Source organism: Anser brachyrhynchus, assembly GCF_964034855.1.
Source record: "Anser brachyrhynchus genome assembly, chromosome: 8".
NCBI classification, from domain to species: domain Eukaryota; kingdom Metazoa; phylum Chordata; class Aves; order Anseriformes; family Anatidae; genus Anser; species Anser brachyrhynchus.
The window spans coordinates 9,606,178-9,632,142 of record NC_137702.1 but is presented as its reverse complement, the minus strand read 5'-3'; the positions used below and the strand labels follow the sequence as shown (position 1 = coordinate 9,632,142).

Below are 25,965 nucleotides of genomic sequence, written 5' to 3'. Positions count from 1 at the left end.
TTCCTCTCTTAACTGGGAGGTGAGATTCTTTCCTTTACTCTTTCTTGATGTGGAGGCATCGTTGTCTTGACTTGTGATACACTCTGGTTTTGCAAGCAGTAGGGGAATTGACCCCGCTTGATTCTTTCCCAAGCAAAATCAATCCTGGGAGCATAGTTGTCTCCCAGGACTCAGGTGTCTTTGAGCTGAATTTTGGCAGGAGAAGTGATTTGTCTGTGTTCTTTCTATGGTAATCTCAATTCCAAAACGGTACAATCAAAATATAACACTAGGAAAATGGACTCCTCCTATTTTTTTTATTTTTTTTTTTTTACTTTTCTGAGAGATTTGCTGCAATGCCAAACATCTGCTATTGCTCAGCAGAGGGAAAAATAATACCCTAGACTATGTAATGGCAGTATGGTTCTAACTATAACACTGTAGAACTTCTTAATGTCTAGAGGTTTCTTCTTGACATTGTGCAAAAGATAAAGCTCTTGCTGAGCCTGGATTAGATGATCCAAAAAGAGGCTCTGTCCCAGTACATACAATGTACATGGAAATGTATTTTTTGAGCTGCTGAAGCTTGAATTCTTGAATTCCTTGAATTCCTTGAATCCTGCTTGTCTTTCAAAAAAGTGAAACAGCCACCTTTGAGTACTAGGAGTGTCTGTGGTGCCCGAAGGGAAGCATTGTGCCTGTTTGTGGCTCCGATCTGGTGTGACAACATCAGTCACCTTGCAAGTTAGCGTGTCCTATTGTGTGCCAGCATAGCTGGCATCTGCTGCACCCAGCTGCTCCCACTTTGGTGCACCCAGCACGGGCAGTGCCACTGCTCCATCTTTGCCTCTGCTCCTTCTTCCCTGTGGCAGAACTACCCACTGTGTGCCGGCAGAGCGCTGCCAAACAAGTGCCCTCCGTAGATTTGCTGTCTGCAACAGTTGTCTTCTCCACTTCAGCACTGCACGCAGTTAATTCACCATTTCTAAATTTAATCAGATGCTTCTGCAAGGCTCTGCTTTCTTCTGGAAGTTGTTCTTTGACTTGTGACTGTGTTTGCTTTCAGGGCCAACGGGCTTGCGGGCGCTGGGTATCAAGCGGGCAGGGCTGAGGAGTCCTCTCCATGACCCTTTTGAGGAAGGAGCTCTGGTTCTGTATGAGCCCCCACTGCTGAGTGCCCACGAACAGCTGAAAATAGACAAGTGAGTCATCACCTGGTGCAAATGCTTCAGCTCTGACCTCCTTGTACGTGTAGGTTTGTGTGCTTTCTTCCTGTTTTTGTCTGAGCTGGGGTCTGGACATCGAGGAAAGCTGGGTTCCAAGTATTCTGCCTCCGAGTTGCTTCAGGTATGGCAACAGTCAAAGGAAGGCATATGCCCATGCCAGATTGTTTGCCTTCTTCCACAGCCTCCCGCTGTGATCTCCCGCTGTGATCTCCCGCTCATCAAAAATTAAAACCTGTTGCAGGGAATGAGGATGCACACATGTAGAAGCTGTTTAGAAAATCTTATGGCTCAGGAAACATCAGTGTATAGGGACAGCAAGAGGGAGATGACTGACAGTCGAATGTTAGGCTGCCTAATGGTTTTTATTCTGACATAGTTCCTTCTGTGCCATTGTAACTTTAAAAGGGCTGTCAGCTAGATAGTCATAGACAGAAGGGGATGTTCCTTGATTCGGTCTCTCCAGTAATGCAATTACAGTGTTCTTATTGAGACAAGGAAAATAATAATGACTTTTAAATGCCTTTCTGAATAAAGTTCTGCCCTTGTTCTAGGGCACTGACACTAGATAGTAGATTAGGCCTGTGTAACTCTGTTCTCAGAACTGAATTCATCCTTTTTTCACTTTTATTGGTAGTTGCTTCCTTTATGCCACTGAGGAGTCCTCAGAATAGCATTGAGATTTAAAGAAAAAAACAAAACCTAATGCTGTGCTGAGTGCATTAATCATACTGTCATCTTTCTTGACTCTCCTGCAGGGACAAAGTACCTGTCCATGTCGTGGTGGATCCTGTCCTCAGCCGTGTTTTACGGCCTCATCAGAGAGAAGTAAGTCTTCAACCAGGACGTGAGAGTATGGCTGGAGGACTTGGTGCATTTCAGAAAGCTGTAGTCCCTCTGCTGTAATTGTTGCTCACCAGCTGTGAGGTCTGCACAGCCCTCACAAACTAGCAGCCTGGGACAACAGACTCTGGTCTGTTGCAAAAACAAAGTGAAATGTTTGTTTTAACCATCGTCTTAGAGGCCTGTATGGTGTAAATATTCTGTCCTGCATTAAGCAAGAGGGTGGTCTGGGAGTGTTACAACAGTCCTGTGTGTCCTTTGTGGTTGTGAACCATCAGTGACCTAGGGAGACTTGGAATTTACAGGTGGAGAGCACTTAAAAACATTATGTCATAAAATGTGGAACATCACAATATTGAAGCAGTGGGTACTAATCCCCAAATACCTAGTGTAGATATCTGCAGAGTTTGAGATTCATCATGGATGCAGTATAATATCATTTAAGCCTAGAGGCAGCACTGGTGGAAGCTGTTATTGCTGATCTTCGGGCTAAGCAGGTCAAGCCTGTTGTTTCCCTGCATGGGAGATCTTCAGATGGCTCTGAGAGCGCTGTAGGCTGCTCCTGGTTTGTTCTTTTATCTCAGAGTTGGTGCTGAACCCATGACCCATCATAATGCTGGCCTTCGGCTATATAGCTGGAGGCACTCTGTTCTGGGTAAGATCCTGCCTGCTGGCATTTTTGTCAGGTAAGGATAGTTATGTTGGTATCCTGAACGCATTGTCTGTTTTTTGACAGCTGCTCAAAAAGCAGTCTCTGTTCTAGTCTGACTGATCAGTCGTTGCCTGCTGAGATTCCTGCGCTGCTTTTTCAGCTGATGCTCCCAGCCTGTGGTGCAGCTTTGCTCCTTGTCATGTAATTTGCCTGGTTGCTGGGAGGTTACTGAGCTGGTTCCCCAGCCAATTTTTTTCCTTTTTTTTTTGGTCTGTAGTGCGTTTGAACCAGTTGAACAATTATTTAATAAACTTCATTAACGTGCTTTTAAGAGCCTAAGAAAGAAAGGAAATGGCTTGGAAGTGCAAGTGGTCTATCTTCTGGTCCTGTACAGTGGAATGTACAGGCGGGAGTTTGTAGAGGTGTGTTCAAGTCTTCTGTCACTCCCTGCTCGGCTGATAGCCAGGACAATGCCCCAGGTTTTCTTTGACTCTCTATCGTCACATGATAGAACACTTTGCAGAGTCTTTTTTTTCTTCCCCTTTTATCCTGTCCTGGTGATGTGTCAAAGCCTAACAAATGGGCTGAGCTCTTCCACCACGTGACATGAGCTATAACCTCAGCTCTGTTCCTTCTCTGAAGCTAAATCTGCTTTGGACTTTGAGTCCCCAGGTGAGTGAGTCATAGTGGTTCTGTGCTTCTAGGCAGAAGGCATGAGGGCTGCTGAGGGTATTCTGAGTTAATCAGGGAGTAGAGACAAGACTGGGCAGTCCATTGGGTGTTGTTAAGATGCTTAACATATATTTGCATTGATTGATGCATGTTAGCTGATGGCCTGGGCCTAACTAGCCTGGCCAAGGGTAGAAATGTTGGGGAATTCAAGTCAGGGAGCTAGTTATAACTGTAGAGTTAAAACATAGTGAAATTGTGTACATGTTACGAATTGTCAGCACCAGTAATGTTTTCTCAAACTAGGTGGGGCTGAATTTTAGCTGTGTCTTGGGTGATTTCCCTCTCTCATTAGAATGCTGCACATCCCTTGGGACGTGCTACACGGATATGTTGTTTGTTGTAATATCAGTCCTGTGCAATGCAGTAATAAAGCTGTAATGAAGTTGTCATTCTGTGGATGTCCCCATCCTGCTCTAACAGAACAATTTCTTGGCAGGGAGTGAAATTCCTCTGGGAGTGCGTGACGAGCCGGCGGATCCCTGGGAGTCATGGCTGTATCATGGCAGACGAGATGGGGCTGGGCAAAACCCTGCAGTGCATCACTCTCATGTGGACGCTTCTCCGGCAAAGTCCAGACTGCAAGCCTGAAATTGAGAAGGCCATGGTGGTGTCTCCCTCCAGCCTAGTGAGAAACTGGTACAATGAAGTAGAGAAATGGCTGGGGGGAAGGATCCAGCCACTGGCCATTGACGGAGGCTCCAAAGAAGAGATTGACCGTAAGCTAGGTACAGAAATGTTTGCGAATGGTGCGGTCGGTTGACTTAGGTCAAAATCTTGTGTTGGAAGAAGCCTATACAGCAGCTGATGTGAGCATCTGTGAGCTGTCATTAGAGCACTGGAAACTGATGAAAATTTCCTTCTAACGTGTTTAGATCGGGTCACTGCCTGTTTGATAATGCTTGCTCTTTTGGAATAACCCAAGTCCAGTTGTGTGATTAAGACAGGGCAGTCCCTGTGTGCCGTCTTTGCTCCAGGCAGAAGCTAGGACAGGACTGGGCAGTGGTGGGAGGGGGATGGAAATGGGAGCAGTTATGGGGAAAGTGTCATTGCTATATGTGGGTAGAAAGGGTGCCTACAGAGGAACCAGCTCTTTGTCAGAGTCCAGCAGCATTGAAACAAACAAAAAGGTTTTCCTCTTGTTTTTTTTTTTAAGTGCAAAAGGATTGATTTTGATTGCACAGTTTGGACCCTTTTACTATTACTGTTTTCATCCTTCTTTCTCCTTTTCCCCCTTTCCATCCACAGTTGGCTTTATGAACCAGCGTGGTGTGCGAGTGCCTTCACCCATCCTGATCATCTCCTATGAGACCTTCCGACTTCACGCTGAGGCACTACAGAAGGGCAGTGTTGGGCTGGTCATATGTGATGAGGTATGGGGGAATTTCTAAGGAGAATACATCCCTGATGTTTTCTTGAGATCAGGACAAATCTTGCTTCTTAAAAGGTGGGAGGTGATTGAGCCTTATGTTCTCTCCACTAATTTTTAACTTGGCTCTGTTTTGAGCAAGAGGCTGGGCTGGAGAGTCCTGAGGTCTCTCCAAGCCTTAAATGATTTCACCATGCATTTGTGTGTTGTATTGGCTGCTCTCAGCCCATTGTCTGGCGGTCTCAAGTTGTGATGTGGAGGAAGGTACCTGTCATGGTCCCTTTTTGTTGGAAGCTGAGGGCAGTGCATCAAGTCAGTTGTTGAACCCAGGTTTTATTCACCCTTTTCCCTACTCCCTGACTGCTAGGCTGCTTTGCTGCTCTAGCTGTAATGTTCCAAATCTCCATATTCTAAGGCTCTTTGTCCAGGCCTGAATCCTGCTGAGGACGGGGTAATAAGGTGCTGTTGTGCTTCTCCAGGGGACAATGGACGGCTCATGGAAATAGGGTCAGGACCTCAGGAGAGCCAGTTAACCAGCAGTCCTGTTTCCCAAGGTATCTGTTCTCTTGGCACACAGGAAGTAGGGGAGTGGCCTGCTCTTTGGAGTCACAAGCTCAGAAGATTTGTTTCTGTGTTTGTTAAGGAGTTTGAAGGATTCCCCCATGGCAGGACTCTCTTCTCATCTGTGGAGCCTACTGCTTGCAGCAGAGGGAGGAGATCTGGGCTGGGAGGGTACCTCAGGTGCTGCTTGTTCAAGAACAAGCAGACCTCGCTTGACTCCCTGCTTGCTGCCTGCTGGCTCTAGCTTTGCCAGGCTTGAGCTTTCAAGCTGCATTTTCACATGGCTGAAATTGAGTTGCTTTTTCCTCTATCATTACGTATTTATGCTTACAGTTAGTGAGGGGCAAAGAGATTCTGAAAAAAAGCAAATGCCCTCCGCCTCCCTGAAATGATAAAGCTGGGGCCCTCAGCCAACTCTGTCTTCTCTCTGTGGCCTGTTAGAGATTTGTTAAAAAGTGGTGCCACCCGGTGGTTTGCTTCTGTATGTGCTGAAACTGCTGAGACAAATGTAAAGAGCGTCCCCAGGACTAAGATAACTTGCATCTGCCTTCTAGGCACTGACTCTGAGTGCCTCCACCTCTCCGTGCCCCTAGGGCAGGCCAGCAGCTGGGTTGCTGGGAATTCAGGTCCTTGGCTCTGCATCTTGCCTGTGTTCCCAGTAAATACTTGTCTCTGAAGTAATCTGGCTCCTGTAACAAGCATCTCTCCACCTAGGCTTTGTCCTACATCAAGACACTCAGATGCTAATAGAACTGCTTTTCCTAGCTGTCTCGTAGGGTTTTGCAGCACTTTAGGGGGCTTTGTTTGTCATCCTTTGGGAATCAGAGGCGTCAGTAGTCCCAAGTGTGTACATACATTGTCAATGTAACAGTTTGTGGAGAATGAAGCAGACTTCAAATGTTCTTCTCTTGCTTTGGTTTGTTCCACTCCTGTGTTGTTGTGTTTTTTTTTTAATTTTCTCATGTATTTGTGGATGTGTTTTCTTTCTTAAGCCTTTCTTTTCTTTTTCATGAAAGTCATTTTTCATTTCTCCTTCCAGTTCTTCCAGGCCGTAAGTGGCCATGGAACACATGCTGCGAAACACTGATGTAGAGCAATTTGTTTTCCACCTCATCCCCTTTTTAGATCGGGAAATGGGCCTGTATTTAGATTACTGCCTGTTGATGCAGAACCTCTTTTATTAGCGTGCAATGGCCTGGCAGTTCTGAGTATAGGTGGTGTGAATGACTTGATGATCTTGACCTTGGACGATGCAAGGCCAAGAGTTCAGTGCCTGATGTTGGTAACTGAAAGCGTTCTTGGCTTTGATTGGGAAACAGTTCTTGGAGCTCACAAGTGTCAGCATTGGCATGGCAGGCTGTCTTGCCTGGGGGTGACTCAGACGTCGCTAGTCTGGGAATATTGTAATGGAAATGCCGTGTTTCATCACAGTGACTTCAGATTTCCCGACAGGTTCTTCCTTCTAAAAGATGTGTGTCACAGCAGCTGAATACACGTAAAACACTTACTGTACTACCAGGAACTGGAAAAGCTGTGAGGTAGATTGTGACAAATATGACATGTCAGTCCTGATAAGGGTCTCCAAGCTGCTTCCCATCACGACCACTAGATTTATCAGTTGCATTTGTGTTCTCTTTTTCAAAGGGCCACAGACTGAAGAACTCTGAAAACCAAACATACCAGGCTCTCAACAGCTTAAATACACCTCGGCGAGTCCTCATCTCAGGCACCCCCATTCAGAATGACTTGCTTGAATATTTCAGCCTGGTGCATTTTGTCAATTCCGGCATCCTAGGTAAGAAATAAAAATGTGTGAGACATGAGGAAGGGGGAAGTTGCTGGCAAGGCCTTCCCTGATTACTGGTGAGAGCAGCAAGCAAGACATTGGTGAGAGGAAAGGTCACATGTAGATTGGAGACTTAATTCTCCTTCAGTTTGAGTCTAGAAAAGTCTAGGTCAAGATCCTCTTGTCTAGAGGCAAGATTATGTCATGATTAGAGCTCTGTTTCAGTTTAAAGTATTTGAATCAGACAGTTTTAGAGGGTTTATTAATTATTAAGGTAAGATGATATGTGACCGTGAGTACTACATGGCTGATCTTACGTAGCTATACTGGTCAGCCAAAGTGTCCACTTAGGCTAGGAGTTTCTATGATAATAAGTGTTTGGAGATACTGCAGGAGTGGCTGAGCTGGAAGAGCCAGCTTGTAACGATACTCCCCACAAGACTCAAAGGCTATAGCAAAATAGCAATCTAGGCCAGGAACGATGCCTTTGTGGGAGAGGCTCTGTCCAGAGCAGGGTTTGACGTGACATGCTCTTTGCATCGAGTACAGAGGTGGCCTGGAAGACAGCTTCCTTCCGCTGTCTCTGTACCTATCTGGTGTAGGAGTTTGAAGTGGCTGGAGCATGGTGATACGGTGTATGTTGTGGCACGTTATTTCCATGTGCTTCATTTTTTTATTTTTTTGTACATTTTTTTTGTCCCTTGACTTGTGCTTTAGGCAAAACAAGTCTCCCTGTACTTGCACTTTCTCTCTGAGATGAGGTTAACACTCTAAGTAGTGCTATCAGAGTTATATGTGTGCAGTGGTCACTTTCCCTCTTTCAGCCTGTGAGCAGTAGCAAGGAACTGATTACAAATAATTTTGGAACAGACACGTAATGTCTGCACTGGTGTTTGCAAGGACAAACTCTGGGAGTAAAACTGTAGCTGGAATGTGAGCAAATCAGTATGTGCCTCGTGGGACCTGGGTTTAACTAAACTTGCATTAGCTTTGGCAGTGCAGCGTTGTTACAATAGAAAATAATCTGCTGTTGTACAGATTTGCCTGCCTTGTTTGAATCTTTCCCGGACAGAACAAAAACCAAATTGCGCTGATGGGGCAAGAGTTTGTTTTATCTGCTGGGCCACATGCTTATGGTGTGATAACTGGGGCTGTGGGGGTACTGATCAAAGGTTATTTGGTAGGAGTTGTCACCTTTTCATCTCTGTTTGTGCAGGGACTGCACAGGAATTTAAAAGACATTTTGAATTACCCATCTTGAAAGGCAGAGATGCAGATGCGAGTGATGCTGAGCGACAAAAAGGAGAAGAGAGGCTTAAGGAGCTGATCAGCATTGTGAACAGGTGAACTTCATCCCTCTTCTCTTTGCAGAGCTTTTGCATAAACCCTTGGTGCATGGATACGTTCCCAAATTAAAGTTGTAGCTGTAACAAATTCCCTTGCCGGTTAAGTCTATTCAGTAAGTGATTGTGCGAGTGTTTATTGCCTAAGAAATCTACGTGATGTGTAGCTTTAGTCTGAAAAGTAGCACATTGAAATGGCACAGTCAGCTGCAGTCACCCCCAAGCAAATGTACTCAGATCCTGACTCGGGATTTGGCTCTTACGTTTCAGTTTTCTCTTGGTGTCTGAACAGTCAGGTAGCATCCTTTTATTTGCATTAACGTAACTACAGCATAGATGGGGTCCGACTGCAGATCCATCTGACCCAGCTGTGAGTAGCAGACAGAGTATGAGGGGTGTTGCTTAGCTTGCTGGTGATGCCCAAGTCACAGAATAGTCCAGCTCATGCTTTCACAGCTGTTTGCTCTGTAGATGGGATTAGTATGCTAGCATCAGAGATGTGACTTTTGATCCCTAGGTAGGACCTCTGTCAAGCAAAATGCCATCTTATTTCTCTGACTTTTAGTATGTGCTTAAATCTGGTTTATTTTATGTTGATGAATACAAGCAGTGTCTCCACATCTGCTGGCAATCACTTACCCCCTAAGAACTCTTGCTAGATGTTCTTCTGAATTCTTAGCAGTACTATCATCATCATTTTTTCTTTCTTAATCTTAGCTTTTGCAACCATCACAAATACAGTCTAGCAGCTCACAGCCATGGTAAATTGAATTTCACGCAGTATATCCTCTCTATAGAGACAGCCGTGGCCTTGACTTGGGTCAGCTTGCAGAAGACTGAGAGAAAGAAAAGTCTAGGAGAAGAGCTTATTCTTTCTTGAGGTGCATTATTTCTTTAGGTGATCCAAAAGGGATGTAAAAGTGTGTTCCGGAATGCTTGTGCCTGACTGTGGTGAGGTCTGTGTCCTTTCCTTTATTGTGCAACAATCATAATATACAAATGGGGAAAATGAAATGCATGGGCAATAACAGGTGAATCGGTTGGATTTACAAGTGTCGCAGTGATCCAAAGATACGTGGAATCATAGGCTGGAATGCCCTGGAGAAGGCTTCTAATCCATCTTGCTGTACCAAGGCAGAGGGTGTTGGACCTAAAGCATCCCATAACTTAATTTCCACTCAGCACTAGAGACCTCACGAATTGCTCAGGACATTTTTTTCCAGGGCATCACTGTCTTTGCAGTTAGAAAATGCTCTTAATGTGTAACCTAAATCTTCCTAAGTGCAGTTTAAGCCTGTGACTTTTCATCCTACTGATTATGGGTTTGGAGACCAGATTATTCTTTTCTTTAACAACCTTTGACAGATTTCAGAGCTGTGATACATCCCTGCTGTCTTTGCTTCTGTGGATTTTGTAACATCATATTTTTGATATTTCCTGGCAGAACTGGGTTTCTGCACCTTTTTTTTTTTTTTTTTAAATTCTGGTTGTTCAGTTCAGCACTTTTTCTAGTCCATCCCATCTTTTCTGAAGTATGGTAGAACTATTCGTGGGGCATTTCCAGAGCCCTAAAGGATATGCTGTGAGCTCACGTTGTGGGCCGGACAATGAACCCACCTTGGCTGAGAATGGCTACTGAGTTACCAGAGGAGCTGACTGCTTTGGGCTCTGTCCATTGTGTGTGGTGGTTAAATCCTTTCCCTGTTTGCTGTCCATGCCACTGGTCTGCTGTCATACAAGTTGATAATGCTGTTGGTAGTTTGAGGAAGAGCTGAATTTCTCTGCTAAGGGGCTAGGCTTTGTTAGGTGTGATTATGTCTGATCCCTCCAAATCTCATGAACAGGAGCTGGGAGCCTCACAGAGGTAGCGGGCTGTCCTGGCTTCTGTAGCATGGGCTGATGAAGCCGCTTAGCGGGTGGTGGGTGTCCAGCTTCTGCCATGTGCTGGATTGTCACAGACTTCTAGAGATAAGATGTCAAAGCTTTGTGTTGAGCTCACGAGGAATGATACTGATAAAACAGGGTTTTGTTGTCATTCAAGCATCTGATCTTTGTTTTTGTCTTTGCAGGTGTTTAATCCGAAGGACTTCGGACATTCTCTCCAAATACCTGCCAGTGAAGATAGAGCAGGTGGTCTGCTGCAGGTACTGGAAAGCTTATGCCCTGCCTGGGAGAGTGGGGGAGCAACAGAAAGGACTAAAAAGCTGCAAAAAGCCGTGACGTCTATGCTTGTGGTGACTGCTTCCCTCTAGGAATAAGATTGCAATATGTTGCTTTGCCTGCTGAAGCAGGGATAGACAACCCACAGCTGGGGGTTTTGCCAGGTGACTGGCATGCTTTGGGCAGCTGTGTGGAGCAGAGTCCTGGGCTATGCCGAGTATCTGTGAGTTTCTTTCTCAGCTCTGGGCAGAGAGATCAGCAATCCACCACCAGTATTGGAGGCAGTTCTAGGCTGTCTGGGCTGTAGCTAAAAATGGGTACTAGAGCTAAAATGAAGCCACTGTGTAGATGGAGGAGGAGAGGTGTTGGTTTGGGGGCAGGGTGACTGCAGGGCTCTTACTCTGTTTCAGGCTGACACCTCTGCAGGCTGAGCTTTACAAGAACTTCCTGAAGCAAGCCAAGCCAGTGGAGGAGCTGAAGGAGGGCAAGATCAACGTGTCATCTCTCTCTTCTATCACTTCCCTAAAGAAACTCTGCAATCGTGAGTTCTTCCACTGGTGTAATGGGCTTTTTTTTTTTTTTTTCACACTGGTGTTTTTTTGGGTCTCTGTTGTGCATTCCACAGACTCTGAGCTCTGTTTGTCCTCTAGACCCTGCCCTTATTTATGATAAGTGCGTGGAAGAAGAAGAAGGATTTATGGGAGCCTTGGATTTGTTCCCTGCTGGCTACAGCACCAAATCTGTGGAGCCCCAGCTTTCAGGTACTGTGAAGCTTAATGGTACAAATGTGCTGACTAACACGCAACCATGAGGAGCGTAGTGTCCTATTAAGTGACCCTCCAAGGTCAGGAATTTGGGAACTTCTTTTCTAGCTTGCTTTCTTCTTTCTTTTTTATCCAGGAAAGATGCTGGTTTTGGACTACATCCTTGCTGTTACAAAAAGCACCAGTAATGACAAGGTGGTTTTAGTGTCTAACTACACTCAGACACTGGACCTATTTGAAAAGCTCTGCAGGAACAGAAGGTTTGTCTTTGGGCTTCATTTGTCTAATCCTGCAAGATTGTACTTGCAGCCTACACTGTAAAAGAAACTGCCTATTTTTATAGCTTCTGTCAGCAGGAACTTTTGACCTGTCATGTACCTCAGATGTTCCTGAATTGGAATTAACGTGGCTTGGGCTCTGGCTACTGGGGTCACTCAGCAGAAAAGCTCTGGCCCGATGCAAAAGCTTCTAAAGCCTAGGCCCTTGTTACAAGGCAGTTTGGGGAAGGTTTTTGTCTTCTAAGTAGGATGCTCTAAAGGTCACAGCAGTCAGATGGTAGTAAACATCGTATATTCTAGGTATTTATACGTCCGGCTGGATGGCACCATGTCCATTAAAAAGAGAGCGAAGGTTGTGGAGCGATTTAACAGCCCCTCAGTAAGTAGAACCTGCCAGATGTGGGCAGATCTCCTGCCAGTTCTTAGAGCTGTGAGTAAAGTGTAGCTGCCTCTGTCGTTTAATCCAAGCCTCCCTTTCTCCCCAGAGCCCTGAGTTCATCTTCATGCTAAGCAGCAAAGCAGGCGGCTGCGGTTTGAATTTGATCGGGGCTAACAGGCTGGTTATGTTTGACCCAGACTGGAATCCAGCTAACGATGAACAGGCCATGGCTCGTGTGTGGCGGGATGGCCAGAAGAAGACATGCTACATCTATCGACTGCTTTCAGTGAGTTAATTTTCTCGCCTCCTCCCCGTGGGGTTCTCAGTGCCAGCCCGGACTGCAGCTGGTGTGATTGGAACCAGAAGGGAGAGAACCCTTTTGTGTCAGACCAGAACTTGGTTGCTTCTTGTCCTTAAGATAAATTGCTGGGGAAAACAATGAACGTTCAAGCTGAAAGGTCGTTACCGCAGGCCTTGATTTCTAATGACGACTGACTTCTGAGAAATAGAAACACTTGAGGCTTTCCAGCTAAATGCTTTTTTGAAGTCATTAAGGCATCTGACGACTTCAATTTCATGGGCTGTCTGATGCTGAAGTTGCTGTTTACCAAGCTGGCTGCAGCCTGTTGTAGCTGGGCATCAATGTGCTTGATAAAAAGTGACTACATTCACAGAACTACAGCAGCTTTTGGAATGGGGCTACCAGTTCCTACATGGGGTAACTGCTCTGTAAGCAGAAGCATGACGATGACTAATGTTTCCATGCCACTACCGTAACAGTTCGTGTGGGAGTATCGGTAGTGATTACTCTTCAGAAATGTCTTCTCTATGCCCTTGTTCACCTTCACCTCTCAGTTCACCTTTACTTCATCTTGTTCAGGATGACCTTTTTTGTAAACTTGTGTTCCTTGATGAATAGTTATTTTACTTTGACAAAATAGATGTTCTTTGCCCTTTTCTTCCTTATGCTGTTCCGCTTTTTCTCTGACCTGGTTGCACCTGGAAGCAGGCAGCTCCTTTGCTTTTAGAATTACCAAACTCGTCTGCAAATCTGACTTAACCCCTCCACACCTTTGTATTACATTTAATTGCAAAACAGACGTTTTTCTTCTCATTTTTTGCTTCAAAAATGTAACATACTGACTTCTATGCACATCTGTTTTAGAAGTAGTCATCTCCCTCCAGACAGAACGTGGGATTGATCTGTGCGTGGGTGAATCAGCAAACACTGCTGATGCTCTTCTGACCCAAGGCTAGCTCTTGTTGCTTTTTGGTTTTCGTCGTCTGGCCCCTGGAGCGTCTGACTGAGAGTGCTCCAGTCAAAGCAGGCAATGCCAAGCAATGCTAGTGATTTCATGGCTCTCCAATGTCTTGTCTTGTAGTTTACCAGCTGATTCTACCAAACAGTGCTGTTATTAACTCCCGCACTACTGAGCCTCCTCTGGCAAGGGTGTTAGTGATGAACTGCTAACAAGGGCAAGTGCTGGAAAGGAAAGCTGCTTGCAGGAATTTTAGGCTGGGCAGGAACTGGGGAGCAAACTTTTGCCTTGACCTCAGTGGCCTGGGCTGTCACCAGGATTGTGGTTTCATGACTTTGAAGGCTTGTGCTCTGCAAGGAGGCACTTTTCCTTTCTTCCCATCAACATAACCCGGTGCAGTGTGTGAGCTCCAGACACAAGTGGTAGTTCCACCTCTTCCTCATCCGTATCCCAGTGGGATCCACTCCTGTGGCCACAGAGAAAGACAAGAGAAGCAGAGTAGGGTTAGATCAGTAACCATGTGGGACTTGGTCAGAGTACAGCTGATAACACGTGCCTCACATCTGTACTGGTCTGGCAAGGCACTCAATGGCCCTGACAGCTTATGTCCTGATTGCCTTTTGCTCTGTGACACTTCCCCAATGCAGTGCTCTACCCTAGCATCCCGACTGTGCTTCAACTCTGGCCTTCTCTTCTGTAGACAGGGACCATAGAGGAGAAGATATTCCAGCGCCAGACCCACAAGAAGGCACTCAGCAGCTGTGTGGTGGATGAGGAGCAGGATGTGGAACGGCACTTCTCACTCGGGGAGCTCAAGGAGCTGTTCACGTTGAATGAGACCACCACAAGTGACACCCACGACAAGTGAGTATACTGGATAGTAACGGAACGGATGGGGTCACCAAAAGCTCCTCAGTTTGGTCTGCTGATTCAGTGGTCCCACAGGCAGCAGGAGGAAGCTCAAAAATGGAGGGCCTCAAGTGGCTGTTTCTGAAGCTGTTAACTACCTGGAGATTAGCAATTCCTTGCTGCCTTCCTACTTTTATGTTAGAAAAGCTGCACTGGCTGGGTGAGTGAGCAACCTAACTTGTTAGCTGCCTTTGTTTGGAGGCTGTGAAATATTGAGAAAGAGGGATTGATCAGAACTGTTCCAAGTTGGTGGACTCCAGCTTGGTCCTTCCTTGCCATTCCTTCTCTTTGTGGTTTGCCTGATTTCCAAATGCCAAGATGCTGAGCTACTTCCGCTGCCAGGGCTTTCCATCTGCTAAGAGCTCAGGAGGCCAACCCAAGTGCTGCTCTGAGCACTCGAAAATCCTATGCTCCATTGTCTGCCCTTCCTTCTGTTCCCCCAGCCCCCAAGGCCTGTGGTGGCATAGTCACCAGAAACACAACAGAGTGCAGGAAAATGCTTCACTGGGAAGGTTAATAAGACTTAATTCAAGCAAGAAGTGAAGAGGATTAGTTTTAAGCTGACTCGAAGCTTAGCTCTGTATAAGTGTCTTGTCTGTGTGGCAACAGGCCTTGCTGGCAGGACTGCTGCTGTTCCTTGTCTCCTTGTGCAGGTGCTCAACCTGACGTCTCCTAGCCAGCCTGAGCACAACCCAGTGGCTGTGGCAGGAGCCAGGACAGAGCAGCCTGGAGCAGGGCGTGCTCTCCTGAGCTCCGAAAGCTTGACGCAATGCTCGACACAATGCTAAAGATGTGTTCGTAGCGGGGGTGTTCATTTGAGGTTGGCTCTAAGCAACATTCCTCACGTTTCAAGGGAAATTCATCTCAAATTTACTCTGGGCCCTGCTGCCTCATTTCTACACAGCTAAACGCAGGGGGAAGCACCATTAGAAACAGAACCACAGGTTTTCCAAAATTTTTCCATCTCTTTCACGCGTGCCAGAGGGTGGTTGTGAGTCTAAATGAAACACAGCAGTAATTCATGCTGCCTGACAATTCAGTTGCAGTGTTGCAGATGACAGAGGCAATCCAGATGTTACTGGGCAGCGTTTTTAAACAACCCATAAGCCAAAAAAAAAACAGAAGAACCTTGCACTGACCTTGCGCTGACTCTGTTCCAGGATCAAGTGTCGTCGCTGCGTGAATGGCCACCAGGTGCGGCCCCCTCCTGAAGGGTCTGACTGTACCTCTGACCTCTCCCAGTGGAACCACTGCGCTGACAAGCGGGGGCTGCAGGACTCTGTGCTGAAGGCTGCGTGGGATGCCGCTGTCACGTTCACCTTTCATCACCACTCCCATGAGGAGCAGCGAGGGATTCCCTAACAGGTTACTGTCCCCCGTGGGGGCAAGGGCAGGCTGCTGTGGCAGTCCGCCCCACTTTAATCCCTTTCAAGGAAAGGGGCAGTGGATAGCAGTACGTGCTGGATTTGCTGTGTGGCTGTAGGTTAGCAGAACAGAACAGAATGGTTTCAGAAGGGCCCTTAGCACTGGTCATTGTCTGCTGCAACAGCAATGAGTTCAGGGCTTTTTCTCTGCTGCTGTATGTTATGCCTGAGAAACAGCACACTGGGAATAACTGGACCTTGTGTACTTGATCACAGATTCAGTGCTGGTTCTCATGCTGGTGGTATATGCCCTCTGCTCAGCAAAGTCCTGCCTTCAGGTTTATGTTAAGCCTGCAGTGTTAGAGCACTCCATGTGCAGTCATGTTTTTTCCACTGATAGCTATTACTTGGTGCTGCAGAGGGAAAAACATGCAGGATCCATTTCTGCCATGAAATGCGAACCTTGGTGATTACTCAGGAACAAAAGGGTCTGTAAAAACCCTCAGCTTTTATGTGAGCATCTTGCCTGAGAGAACACGCAGGCAGTAGAAAATCAGGCTCAATTAAGGTCAATCCATTTCTAAAACCACTTGCTTTATTATGGGTGGGATCCCCAAATCTAGCAGAGTGTTTTAATTTATTACTATCCAGTAATAAAATTCACACACATGGTACATGATGGGTCTTAATTCTATTTTATTATAAAAATGTTACAAAACAAACTATTCAAAACTCCTGAAAAATGAGTGCAGATATGGGGTAGAGGCAAGAATTCTTTTCCCAGACACCTTGATAAACGATTGCAAATAATTATATACAAAGCAGCCTGCTGTTTCATTTTCTTACGAAGTAAAATTTTCCAAACAAAAGCTCAAATGTGGGGGCTTTATTTAGCTTTTTTTATTACTCATTTTAAGTGGAGGGAGGAGTTCTTATTTCAGGAATCACAGAATGGCTGAGGTTGGAAGGGACCTCTGTCATTCTGTCCAACCGCCATGCTCAAAAGCAGGGTAACCCAGATCGAGTTGTCAGGGTCCATGTCCAGATAGCTTCTGAGTGTTTTGAAGGACTGAGATATTTATTAATGATATTGGCTGAACCAACATGAAATTTGTACAAAAACCCCAGTGAAATAAATAACTGCTCGTCCAGAGATCTGCAGGATGTCACAGAAGCTTAGCTGATGTATCTATCCCACTTAAAGTCTACAACTGGAGATGACAGACAAACTGGAAATACAGCTGTTGACACAAATGGCCACCTATATCACTTCACTGTGGCAGCTCTTCTTCAAAGGAGCAGAAAAGCGACAAGACAACTGCACCCTGGTTGAACCATGGAAAGAAAACCCTGGCTGCGTTGAGATAAATCTTATTGGCCATGGACAGAACTGATCAAGTTCAAGCTGATCTGTCTTCTCTTCCTCCTGCGTCCATCACATGACACTGATGTAGTCAGCAAAGGCCTGGGAAGAGTCCCACGAGTCGTTGACCACGCTGCACACTGCTTTGAGACGCCGAAGTGCTTCTTGAGCTGTCTCAGCATCCTGGTCCAGCCAATTTTGAAAGAGGCGGAGGTGGGTGAATTGAATCTGTCCCCTTCTCTGCTGGATGTGGCCTTCTAGCTTCCTGGTGAATTCCAGGAGCCCATCAGGTTTAATGCAGTTTGAGCTTTCCAGGAAAAGGAGGACAAAAATGTCATTAAGAGTCTAGGCTATAATTTGAGCAGTTTACGTTACTTGCTCCTTCTAGTAATTACCTATGCAAGGATGTGAGGATGTTTCAATGTAAAATACAGCTTCCTTCTACAATATAAAGTAGGAATGATCCCTTAATGTCAGTTTAAAAAATAAACAGTAGTGCAGGTTACTGCCTCTGTTTAGGCTCAAAAAAAAAAAGAACGGCATTTCAGGTTGAAAACAAAGATGATGAAAGGAATGCAGAGGCATTCATAGGATCTGAGAGGGGCAACGACAGTGCTCACTCCCTGTGTTGGGGTGGTGGAAACAGCTGTTCATGCTGATGCCTGTGACTAAGTGTATGTAGATATATTAGTTCTAACCTTCAGAGCAAGGAGGGGCTGCAGCAGTCTCCCAGGGGAGCAGAACATGAAAGCTACTTTGAAGGTGGAGCCTGATTCACTTATAAATGTGCAGTGCAACCCCTCCGGGAGTATGGCCTGGCCTCAGAGGCACTGGAGGTCCCTGAGGTTCTAAGTGCCCATTCTCTAGCCACAATGCAGCATTCTCTAAGCTTTTCTTGTGCACACCTTCCCTTAAGGAAGGAACAAAACCCTGCTCTGGCTTTTCCTGCTGTTCTGAGCCCAGCTCTTGGACTTCCTGAAACAATAAGTACAGAATACTGACTAAGCAGAATACCTGACATCCAGCTGGCAAAGAGAAGAGGAGGAATCTTCAGAGAAAATGTCTGCCAGGGCAACCAGCCTGTGATTCCCTAAGAGGGGAGAAATGCAACAGTTAGATGCAAACTGGGAACTATCTTAAATATTTAAAGGGTTGTGGGGGTGGGATTAGTGCAGAAAGGTGGCTTTGAACATGCATTCACAGCACAAAGGACTCATCTTCAGTTTGTCCCTGAAGTGAGTTCAACCCCAAACAGTATTTGAGGGGGTAGAAATATTTGCTGATGGGACAGTTTGTTTTACTAGAAAAAAATCCTGTTTTTTGTTTTGCAAGTTAAAATTCAGCTTTGTTTTGAAACAGACAAAATCAGAGGCTTAAACACAAACCTTGGCAATTAAGTGCATTTCAGGTGCTCCCAAGCTTTCCTGTTTTATTTCATTAAAAGATCAGAAAACAATATGCTGGATGGACTTGAAATTCATTTCTCAGACACTTCTAGTTGGTCTGTAATCCACAGAGGCAATTACTTCTGTAAGTTTGGTTCTGCTTCTTTAAAACAACCCCTTCCTTTACTAGTTCCTACCCCTCCAGTACCTAACAAGAGTTTTTAAAGCTTTTAAGGCCCAAAATGCCCAAACTTGGGTAAAATCTGGGTCTCTGGATGAAAAGTAGTGCATCTGCTGCTGTATCCGTTCCTGTCAGAGGCTGAAGCAGATCAGTGTTCAGTTGAATCTGAACTCCTGCTGATACTTGCTTTAGCTACAGAGAAAAGCAACTGTAATGCCCGTGTAGCACCAAGACTCCTGGTGCATTGCTGAATGCAACTGAAATTCTGCCTCTAAAAAAAATTAACTCAGCCCCCTCATTTTATGAGGGGACAGTGACTAAACTGACTCTGCCCATGCATATGTTAAGTTCGGCACTGAGGTCACCAGCTAGCAATGGTCCTAACTCCACCCCTAAAGCTACTTCTAGGAGAGCTGGTCCAAGGTCAAGACCAACATCCACAATACGCACCAAGGCGATTCCCAGGCAGTCTGAGGCTCTTCAAAGATGAATTTCTCTTCACTGTATTGATTATTTCCGTCAGAAACTCAGTAGTGCAGCTTTCAAACAGCCGGCAGAAAGAGAATGTGATTTCTACAGAAGAAATGGATTGCCAGTACATGTTAGTAAGTCCCTGTGTGCTTCATTATTCCTTAATTACATCCGGCATTCCTGCATATAGTTCTATCTGAAAGAACAAAGCTTCCCTGGCAGCAGACCACACATGACATCACTGCTGTTCTGTCACGTGAAGACAGCAGTCATTGCACCAGGGAGGTGGCTTGGCCAGCTGACCCAGTTAAAGGCTGATGTCTTCTGCAGGTTAAAAACCCTTTTTTATAGCTAAGACCTCTTTGCAGCACAGGCTAACTTTGCAGCTGATCCCCTCTGCCCTGCTGGCATACAGAAACCAACACATTCCCATTCTGCCAGCATCTACAGCTCTGCCCCTGGGACACTGACATTTGGCTAAACCTTCTGAAGATCATCTCTTAAACATCAGCCAGCCAGCCAAAACAGCCAGCTGTGGCACCAACGCCCAGGAGTTTACTGTACCTTGCAAGATGGGATCCTGAAGCAAAAGCAGAACTTCTTTCTGGTGGTCAGCCAGGTTCACATCATGAAAGCTCAGCTTCTTCAAGCTTGGATTGCACTCTGAAAGCAAAACAAGTTCTCAGGTAAAGTACTGTATGGCCTTAGGATAAAAAGAACCTGACCCAACTACCAGCTAACACCCACAAACTACTCGACAGTGGATAAACTGTGCTGGATTGTGGATAATTAAAAAGAAACCATCCTGTTGTGCAGATCATTCACAAGCTCAGTACAGGAAATGGGATGGCTGACACCCATTTTCTTCTCTCAAGTGCCTCTAAGGATGTCCACACTGAAGCAACAGACCCACCTGAACTGGTTCCATGCTAAAAAGACTGGCAAGACACTGACATGGCAAAAGCCCAGAGTTTAGATACAGGAGGTTCAGGTACCTGAGCACCTCAGGACTGCTGCCAGATGTGCACTAGCAGTTTGTGAGCAGAGTCCCACAAATGCAGCAGAACTGCTTCCAGGCAGAAGCTTCACCCAGCAGAAGTGCCAGCAAGAGGTAGCTGCATCAGGCTCTGGCAGAGTCTGAGCCAACTAAAAAGCAAGCAGTCACTCCTAGGATGGAAGATCACAGCAAGAAGCTACTCCGTGTCGCAGTTATGCTACCTGCAGGTTAGCAGAGTACCTTTAAGTGCCTGCAAAAGGAGCCCAAGCTCCTGGGAAGAGGGCAGCGCGGCGCTGTCAAGGGACAACTGCTGGAGGGACTTTGATGCCTTAAGCACTGGCAGCAGGAACATGGTGTGCAGAGGTTCCCTGGGGAATCGGATCTCCAGCTGCTCCAGGCAGCTCTCTAAGGCAAGAAAAACAAACAACAATGAAAGAGCTTGGCCTGCAATACCTGTCTTCAACGTAGCTAGGTCCTGGAGCAACCAATCCGCGTGCCTGACATGTCTCATTTAGGTTGGTAGGAAGTGCCTATGCCAAGCGCCTGGCCCCACAGCACCGTATGGCAACTCAGGCCTATGGTAGCGTAAATCCCTTATTTCAAGGGTCCTACAAGACCACAGAGCCACCCATTCCTACTGTGTTCTGGCAGTGAGACAGTCCTTGAGAAAAGGTCACCCTTTATGCACAAACCTGTCAGTGTCTTCCCAGACCACAACCCTTTGCTGACCCCACTCCGTACTGCCTCGGGCATTAGTTACTAATCCCCTGTTTGTTCAAGAGCTAATAAGGGTGGTGAGAGACCTGTGAGCTGAGAACACCCTGCTACAGCTCCCAGGCTGTAACTCAGAAGCTTGCACAGCGCTCTGCCATCTCCTCTGGTACTGTGATCATCAAGAGAAACTTTCCCTCTTCTTAAAAGTCTAAGGCTTGGACCCTCACAGTCAGTGGAATGGGCAAAGCAGAAGCTCCTGAACAATTTAAAGACCTGGTGGGATATGCTCCCTGTGGGCTGCGTGGATGGCCACCGCTAGGCAGGTTGGGTCTGGTCCTGTGCAAAGCTGATGTTGTGGCAGGCTGGCATATGGCATTAAGGTGCTTTGTCCAAAACTCAGGCTCCACAAAGAGCATCACAGACTGGAAATGACTGAGTACACACCACCACCTGAATCAGGAAGGTGAGGCTGTAATCACTTAATTACCTGCCACTGTGACAATGCAGAGTTCAATTCTTGTGTGCCAAGACAACTCCTATCTGCCTGCCACATCCTGCGCATTGCTCAGAATCTGTTTCCTACCTGGGATTTCTGCATCGCTGCAGCTTGGATTCCCCTCTGGCCTGTTCCCCTCCAGCTGGTTTTTGAGGTCGAAGCTGACCGAGAGCGTGTGGAGCTGGGGAAAGGCGCTCAGGATGCAGCGAACAAGCTCCATGCAGGGCATGTGGGAGAAGACGTCGCTCACGCGCACCACGCGGAGGTGGCAGTCCGGGTGTCGGGAGAGGGCCCGGAGCCCCGAGAGGATGCAGAAGATGTTCGCACCCAGGCCTGGAACAGCATTTGTACAGAGAGGAGTTAGATGTGCCTGTGCAGAGGCACCGCGCACGCTCAGCTGGAGCTACACCAACAGCAGAGCTTTCAGCTTAGCTTGTCCAGCCAGGCAACTGGACTCTAAGGCTAAACTCACAAACTGCCAGAGGAGGTTCCTCCTGTGTATGCTCTATGCACACATTAAGTTACAGCACTGACTGCATACATAGACAGGAGATGGAGATCTGGTTCCTTCCTTCGCCCTCTCTGGATGGTCTTTCAGCTCAAGGCCACGTGCTGTTCTGGGACAGAAGGGCCCAGTTCTCTCTTGCTGGCTTTGTACAGCTGTTTGCTGGAACACAGCAGCATGCAGACTTCCAGTTCTCCTGGGACCTGGCACTGCAGATGAAATCCTTTACAACTGCCTAATGCACTAACCCAAAGCTATTCAGATCTCAGGCTCTGGTCAGAGTAAAAAGGAATGTGTTTTGCCTGGAGTTGGTCACTGTTTATGTCCCACCTGGCTGCAAGACATCCCGTTTCTTGCTGCGCTGTCTCTCCCAGGCAGACAGGAAGGCAGAAGGATGCAAGGCCAAAACTTAACTTTGACTCCAGCTGGTAAAAATTAATCCAGGAGTCTTTTACTAAGTCATAAGTAAAGAGAAAAATCTATGTTGCAGAAATGGACCCAAATAACTTCTAGGCTATAGGACTGTGCAGTTAGCATTTGGGTTTTAAGCAGTTGGCTCTGGTCTTTTACACAGAGCAACACTTGTAGATGCAAACCCAGTAAATGACAGGTTCCTGTCCCGACCAGCGGACATGTAAAACCATTGCAGCTCTGCTCTCCCCAGTTCGGTACCTTCAGAGCTTCCTATCCTTCACTCACTGCACATTGCCATCTTCCATTATCGGTCTCCCATCCTGTCACCTATCTTGCCACGAAGGGTTTGCGCCCACATGAAAACCTGCTTAGCACAGATTCCTTTGAACACGGGAATCCACCAGCCTGGAAAAACTGGCAGGCTCAGGGCCTGCCTCACTTCCCCACCAGGAAGGTGGAGCTGGTATGTGACCAGACTTTGGTTCATCTTCTCTTTTGTTTCCTGGCCGCCCCATCTGCCCTTGTGATCCTACTGGGCTTACACCGCATCTCTCCCTTCTCCACCCCTGACATGCTATGTTTTTGCAGTTCCATGTTTTCATCTCAGCACCATTTCCTTTGACAAATAAAGGTTCCTCTCTTATTCTTGGTTTTCCTCTTGCCCTCAAGCAAGTCCTCCCTCTCATTAAACTTCTCTACCAATGCCGTTCTCAGGATCAGGAACCAATACTGCCCATTCCAGTAAAAGTAAGATCAGGGTAAACCTGAGCAGAAAGTCAGACCGTTAGACCGCAGCTGGAAGGAAGCATCCTGTTCGCACCACTAACCGTTGTAAGACAGAACCAGGTTTTCTAAAGACACCCAGGAGCTTAGCAGTTTACTCAGAGTCCGACATGTGTCCCCAGTCAAAGGAATGGAGAACAATTCAAGCGTGGACACACTTCGGAAGCGGTGAGCAGCTTTCAGAGAAACGATCCCAGCAGATCCTCCTCTTTTCTTACAGCCAGCATTGCCAGAGCACGGAGATCCAGTGGAGGAACTAGTCCAATTACCAGTGTTTTCTCCCTCTGTGATGCTGTTTTTGTCAAGCAGTCCTGAATTGTCTTCTCTAGCAACAGTAAAAACAAAATCATACAGGTCATCCGGGTCAGCACACAGTCCTCTGCTGCGTCTGAGGCAGCGGCGTTTCTTCCCTACCGCAGATTTCAGCCGTCTGCGTGACTTTCGAAGGACCGGGCGACAGGACAGCTGTTCTGAGCAGCAAGGGGGAGAAGACCCTCCCTGAATGCTGGTATGGTCACAGGACACCTTGCTGCTTGCCTCCTCGTATGCTTGGTTTTGCAGAGGAAAGCTCAGTCCGGAGAGGCCAGAGTTCTGGCCAGGGCCAGCCCCCGGTCCGTTCACCTCCACCTGCACATCAGCCTCCTTCGGAGCCCTGCAGGATCCCTTCAGGTTCTCCCCATCGCTCCACTCCCTCTCTGGTTGCTCTCGTGTTGACTCTTGGCTTTGGGTATTGCCCTCCTCTCTGCAAAGGCCACATGGGCTGCTGTGATACGCAAGAGCATTTCCCGACCGCCAAAACCCAGCACTCATGCTCAAAATGAGAACGAGAAGAACCGTGTCAGGAACAGGCCAGGAATACATGGACACCTGGCTGACCGAGCCGTGGTGAATCAGCCGGTGAAGAAGCAAAACCAGTGAACGCCTGATGGACTGGTCTGAGGAGAGGAGGTGCTGGAACTTCAGGATCCGCAGGGAGCTGGCGAGGTTCTCGAGCACTTTTTGGTTGTGCTCAGCAGTGAGCTCCACGGCGCCCTGCAGCATGTTGCACAGAGTAAGCTGCGTAACGTGTGGTGAACTGTGGAGCAGCGGTGAAAAATGATGGTCGTTGAGACGCCAGTCAGAGGAAACATCCAAGACACCATGAAGGACGTTTGAGAAGAATGTTTCAAGGAACTTCTTCCTCCAGCAGGTTATATTCTGCAATGAAATTACCTTAGAGTCAACCAGGATAAAATATCCTCAGCAGCGCCATGCGAACAAAAAGTCAGCCACAATCTCTCTCGTTCTGTTTAAATCAAATTATTGCTGACTGCTACACTGGTAAACGCAGTGTCCAACAACACTACTGCTAGCACAACTGAGACTGCCTTCCTAGCTTCCAGCATCCTTTTTTCTGTGTTAATTGTTCAAAAACTGAATTGCTCTTGTTGCTATCTTTTCATTCTTCTTCTGGCTTAATTTAAATATACGTAAGTGGTTTGAAACCAAAACTTGGGAATTTTCTTCCCAAGTCTCTATTTATAGGCTACACATAAGCTGGTTGTTGATTATTCTTTTGCAATACTGAATTGATGGATCTTTAGCTTTCGTATGCAAAACAATTCTTTCAAACTCACTCTCTTCTGTCAGGGTTTTCCAGCACCTTCTAATACATCAGCACATTTTTGCAAGCGTAGGTGTAAGTGTGACAGAAGATACTGGGTTTTATCTTCTGTTTCCCTAAGAATTGCATCTGAAAAGACAGAGTTTATTTTTTCAGCACACTCACTGGCGTGAAATCAAGGTTGCATACACTACACGTCCCATTCTGAACTCTGTTTCCCCAAATGATTTTTATACCAGGGCCATGCCTCGGTCCCGAGCTCTACAAACACTTATACGTAAACGCCAGCAGTGACCGGGAGCAGTGGCACGCTCCAGAGTGAAACCCTTCAGCGGACAGCAGAATCGGGACATCAGCACTGTGCCGTTTCTCTCACCAGCGGCGTTTCCTCACCTCCGAGTTGGGGGGCCTGGTTTTCATCACGTCATCCCACAGCTTGCGCCAGACGGGCTGCGTGGAGAGCCCTGAAACAAAAAAAAAACAGAAACAAGTGCTGTCACCGCTTCTTCCCAGTTAGCAGTCCTGCTGCAGAGCTCAGCCCTCATGGCACTCGTGTGAGGGGGAAGCAGAGGGGAAGGGGGTTCGGACAAGGACAAGGAAGGTTTTTTGTGTTCCTTAGGTAGAATGTGATGAGGTAAAGACTTGGTGGGATTTAAAAGTTGGGGGGTACTCCTCCAGCTTGGGATCATGCCTCCTGATGGGGGTATCCCTGTCTGGTTGGGCAGTGTGAAGGTGTCCCTACAGCTTGGGGTCTGTGAGGGGAGTCCCTACAGCTTTGGGGTCCTGTGAGAGGAGTCCCTACAGTCTGGGGTCAGTGTGCGTGTGTGGGGGGGTCCCTAGAGTTTGGGGTCCGTGAGGGGAGCCCCTAAAGTTTGGGGTCCTGTGAGGGGAATCTCTACAGTTTGGGGTCAGTGTGTGTGGGGGGATCCCTACACTTTGGGGTCCCGTGAGGGGGGTCCCTGCTATTTGGGGTCCCGTGAGGGGGGTCCCTGCCATTTGGGGTCCACCCCTTCGAGCCGGGGTGAGGAACCCTCTCCCCACCGGGTCAGTTCTGGGGGTGACCCCGGCCGCCCCCCGTCCCCGCGGGCCGCACCTGCTCTCCGCGCGGCGGCCTCGGCTCTCTCCAGACGGAAGACGGAGAGCAGCGGCAGGAGCCCCCTCAGGAGGTGCCCGGGCAGCGCTGCGGAGAGCGAGAAGGAGACGGCGGCAGCTGGAGGACCGGCCCCCGGCCCTCCGCCCCGCGCCTGTGCCGCCGCCTCCCCGCGCCTTACCCCAGACGTCGGGCTCCAGGGCCGCCATGCTGCGGCTCACGGCCGCGGCGCTCAGCGCCAGCAGGCTGCTCGGCCCCTCCGCCGCCATCGCCCCGCGCCGCGCCGCCATCTTGGGGCGGGGGCGGGCCGCGCCGCCGCCATTTTGGGAGGGGAGGCGGCGGGCGGCCATTTTGGGGAGGTCAAG

General features: G+C 47.5%; 2 protein-coding genes across 6 annotated transcripts in view; one reads left to right on the top strand and one right to left on the bottom strand.

The window, feature by feature from the left end:
• RAD54L (RAD54 like) overlaps positions 1 to 16,419 on the top strand; it is a 23,452-nt gene extending 7,033 nt beyond the window's left edge. For all 4 annotated transcript variants that reach the window (XM_080601377.1, XM_080601378.1, XM_080601380.1 and 1 more), the window contains 14 exons: positions 1,046 to 1,181; positions 1,961 to 2,030; positions 3,866 to 4,154; positions 4,675 to 4,799; positions 7,001 to 7,151; positions 8,359 to 8,485; positions 10,555 to 10,629; positions 11,056 to 11,186; positions 11,296 to 11,406; positions 11,546 to 11,669; positions 11,988 to 12,066; positions 12,173 to 12,352; positions 14,026 to 14,189; positions 15,395 to 16,419. In XM_080601377.1, coding sequence (XP_080457503.1) covers positions 1,046 to 1,181; positions 1,961 to 2,030; positions 3,866 to 4,154; positions 4,675 to 4,799; positions 7,001 to 7,151; positions 8,359 to 8,485; positions 10,555 to 10,629; positions 11,056 to 11,186; positions 11,296 to 11,406; positions 11,546 to 11,669; positions 11,988 to 12,066; positions 12,173 to 12,352; positions 14,026 to 14,189; positions 15,395 to 15,596 — 1,964 coding nt within the window. In that variant the 3' untranslated portion in view covers positions 15,597 to 16,419. The remainder of the gene's footprint in view (positions 1 to 1,045; positions 1,182 to 1,960; positions 2,031 to 3,865; positions 4,155 to 4,674; positions 4,800 to 7,000; positions 7,152 to 8,358; positions 8,486 to 10,554; positions 10,630 to 11,055; positions 11,187 to 11,295; positions 11,407 to 11,545; positions 11,670 to 11,987; positions 12,067 to 12,172; positions 12,353 to 14,025; positions 14,190 to 15,394) is intronic.
• Positions 16,275 to 25,965, bottom strand: LRRC41 (leucine rich repeat containing 41). 2 transcript variants are annotated; one of them, XM_080601375.1, is made up of 10 exons: positions 25,782 to 25,965; positions 25,604 to 25,690; positions 24,904 to 24,974; positions 22,952 to 24,104; positions 21,293 to 21,538; positions 20,236 to 20,400; positions 19,563 to 19,661; positions 18,978 to 19,100; positions 17,976 to 18,051; positions 16,275 to 17,268 (listed from the first exon to the last, which is right to left on the bottom strand). In XM_080601375.1, the coding sequence occupies exons 1-10, from the start codon at positions 25,948 to 25,950 to the stop codon at positions 17,034 to 17,036; spliced, it is 2,424 nt and encodes an 807-aa protein (XP_080457501.1). In that variant the 5' UTR covers positions 25,951 to 25,965; the 3' UTR covers positions 16,275 to 17,033. The 2 variants fall into 2 exon arrangements, with proteins under 2 accessions (XP_080457501.1, XP_080457502.1); XM_080601376.1 differs by lacking the exon at positions 20,236 to 20,400.

Coding starts and splice junctions, on each gene's coding strand:
- LRRC41 (XM_080601375.1), bottom strand. CDS start 25,950: ATGGCCGCCCGCCGCCTCCCCTCCCAAAATGGCGGCGGCGCGGCCCGC. Junction 24,105..24,903: donor CCAGGCCCCCCAACTCGGAG/GTGAGGAAACGC, acceptor ATTTCATTGCAG/AATATAACCTGCTGGAGGAA. Junction 19,101..19,562: donor TCAGGATCCCATCTTGCAAG/GTACAGTAAACT, acceptor TTTCTTCTGTAG/AAATCACATTCTCTTTCTGC.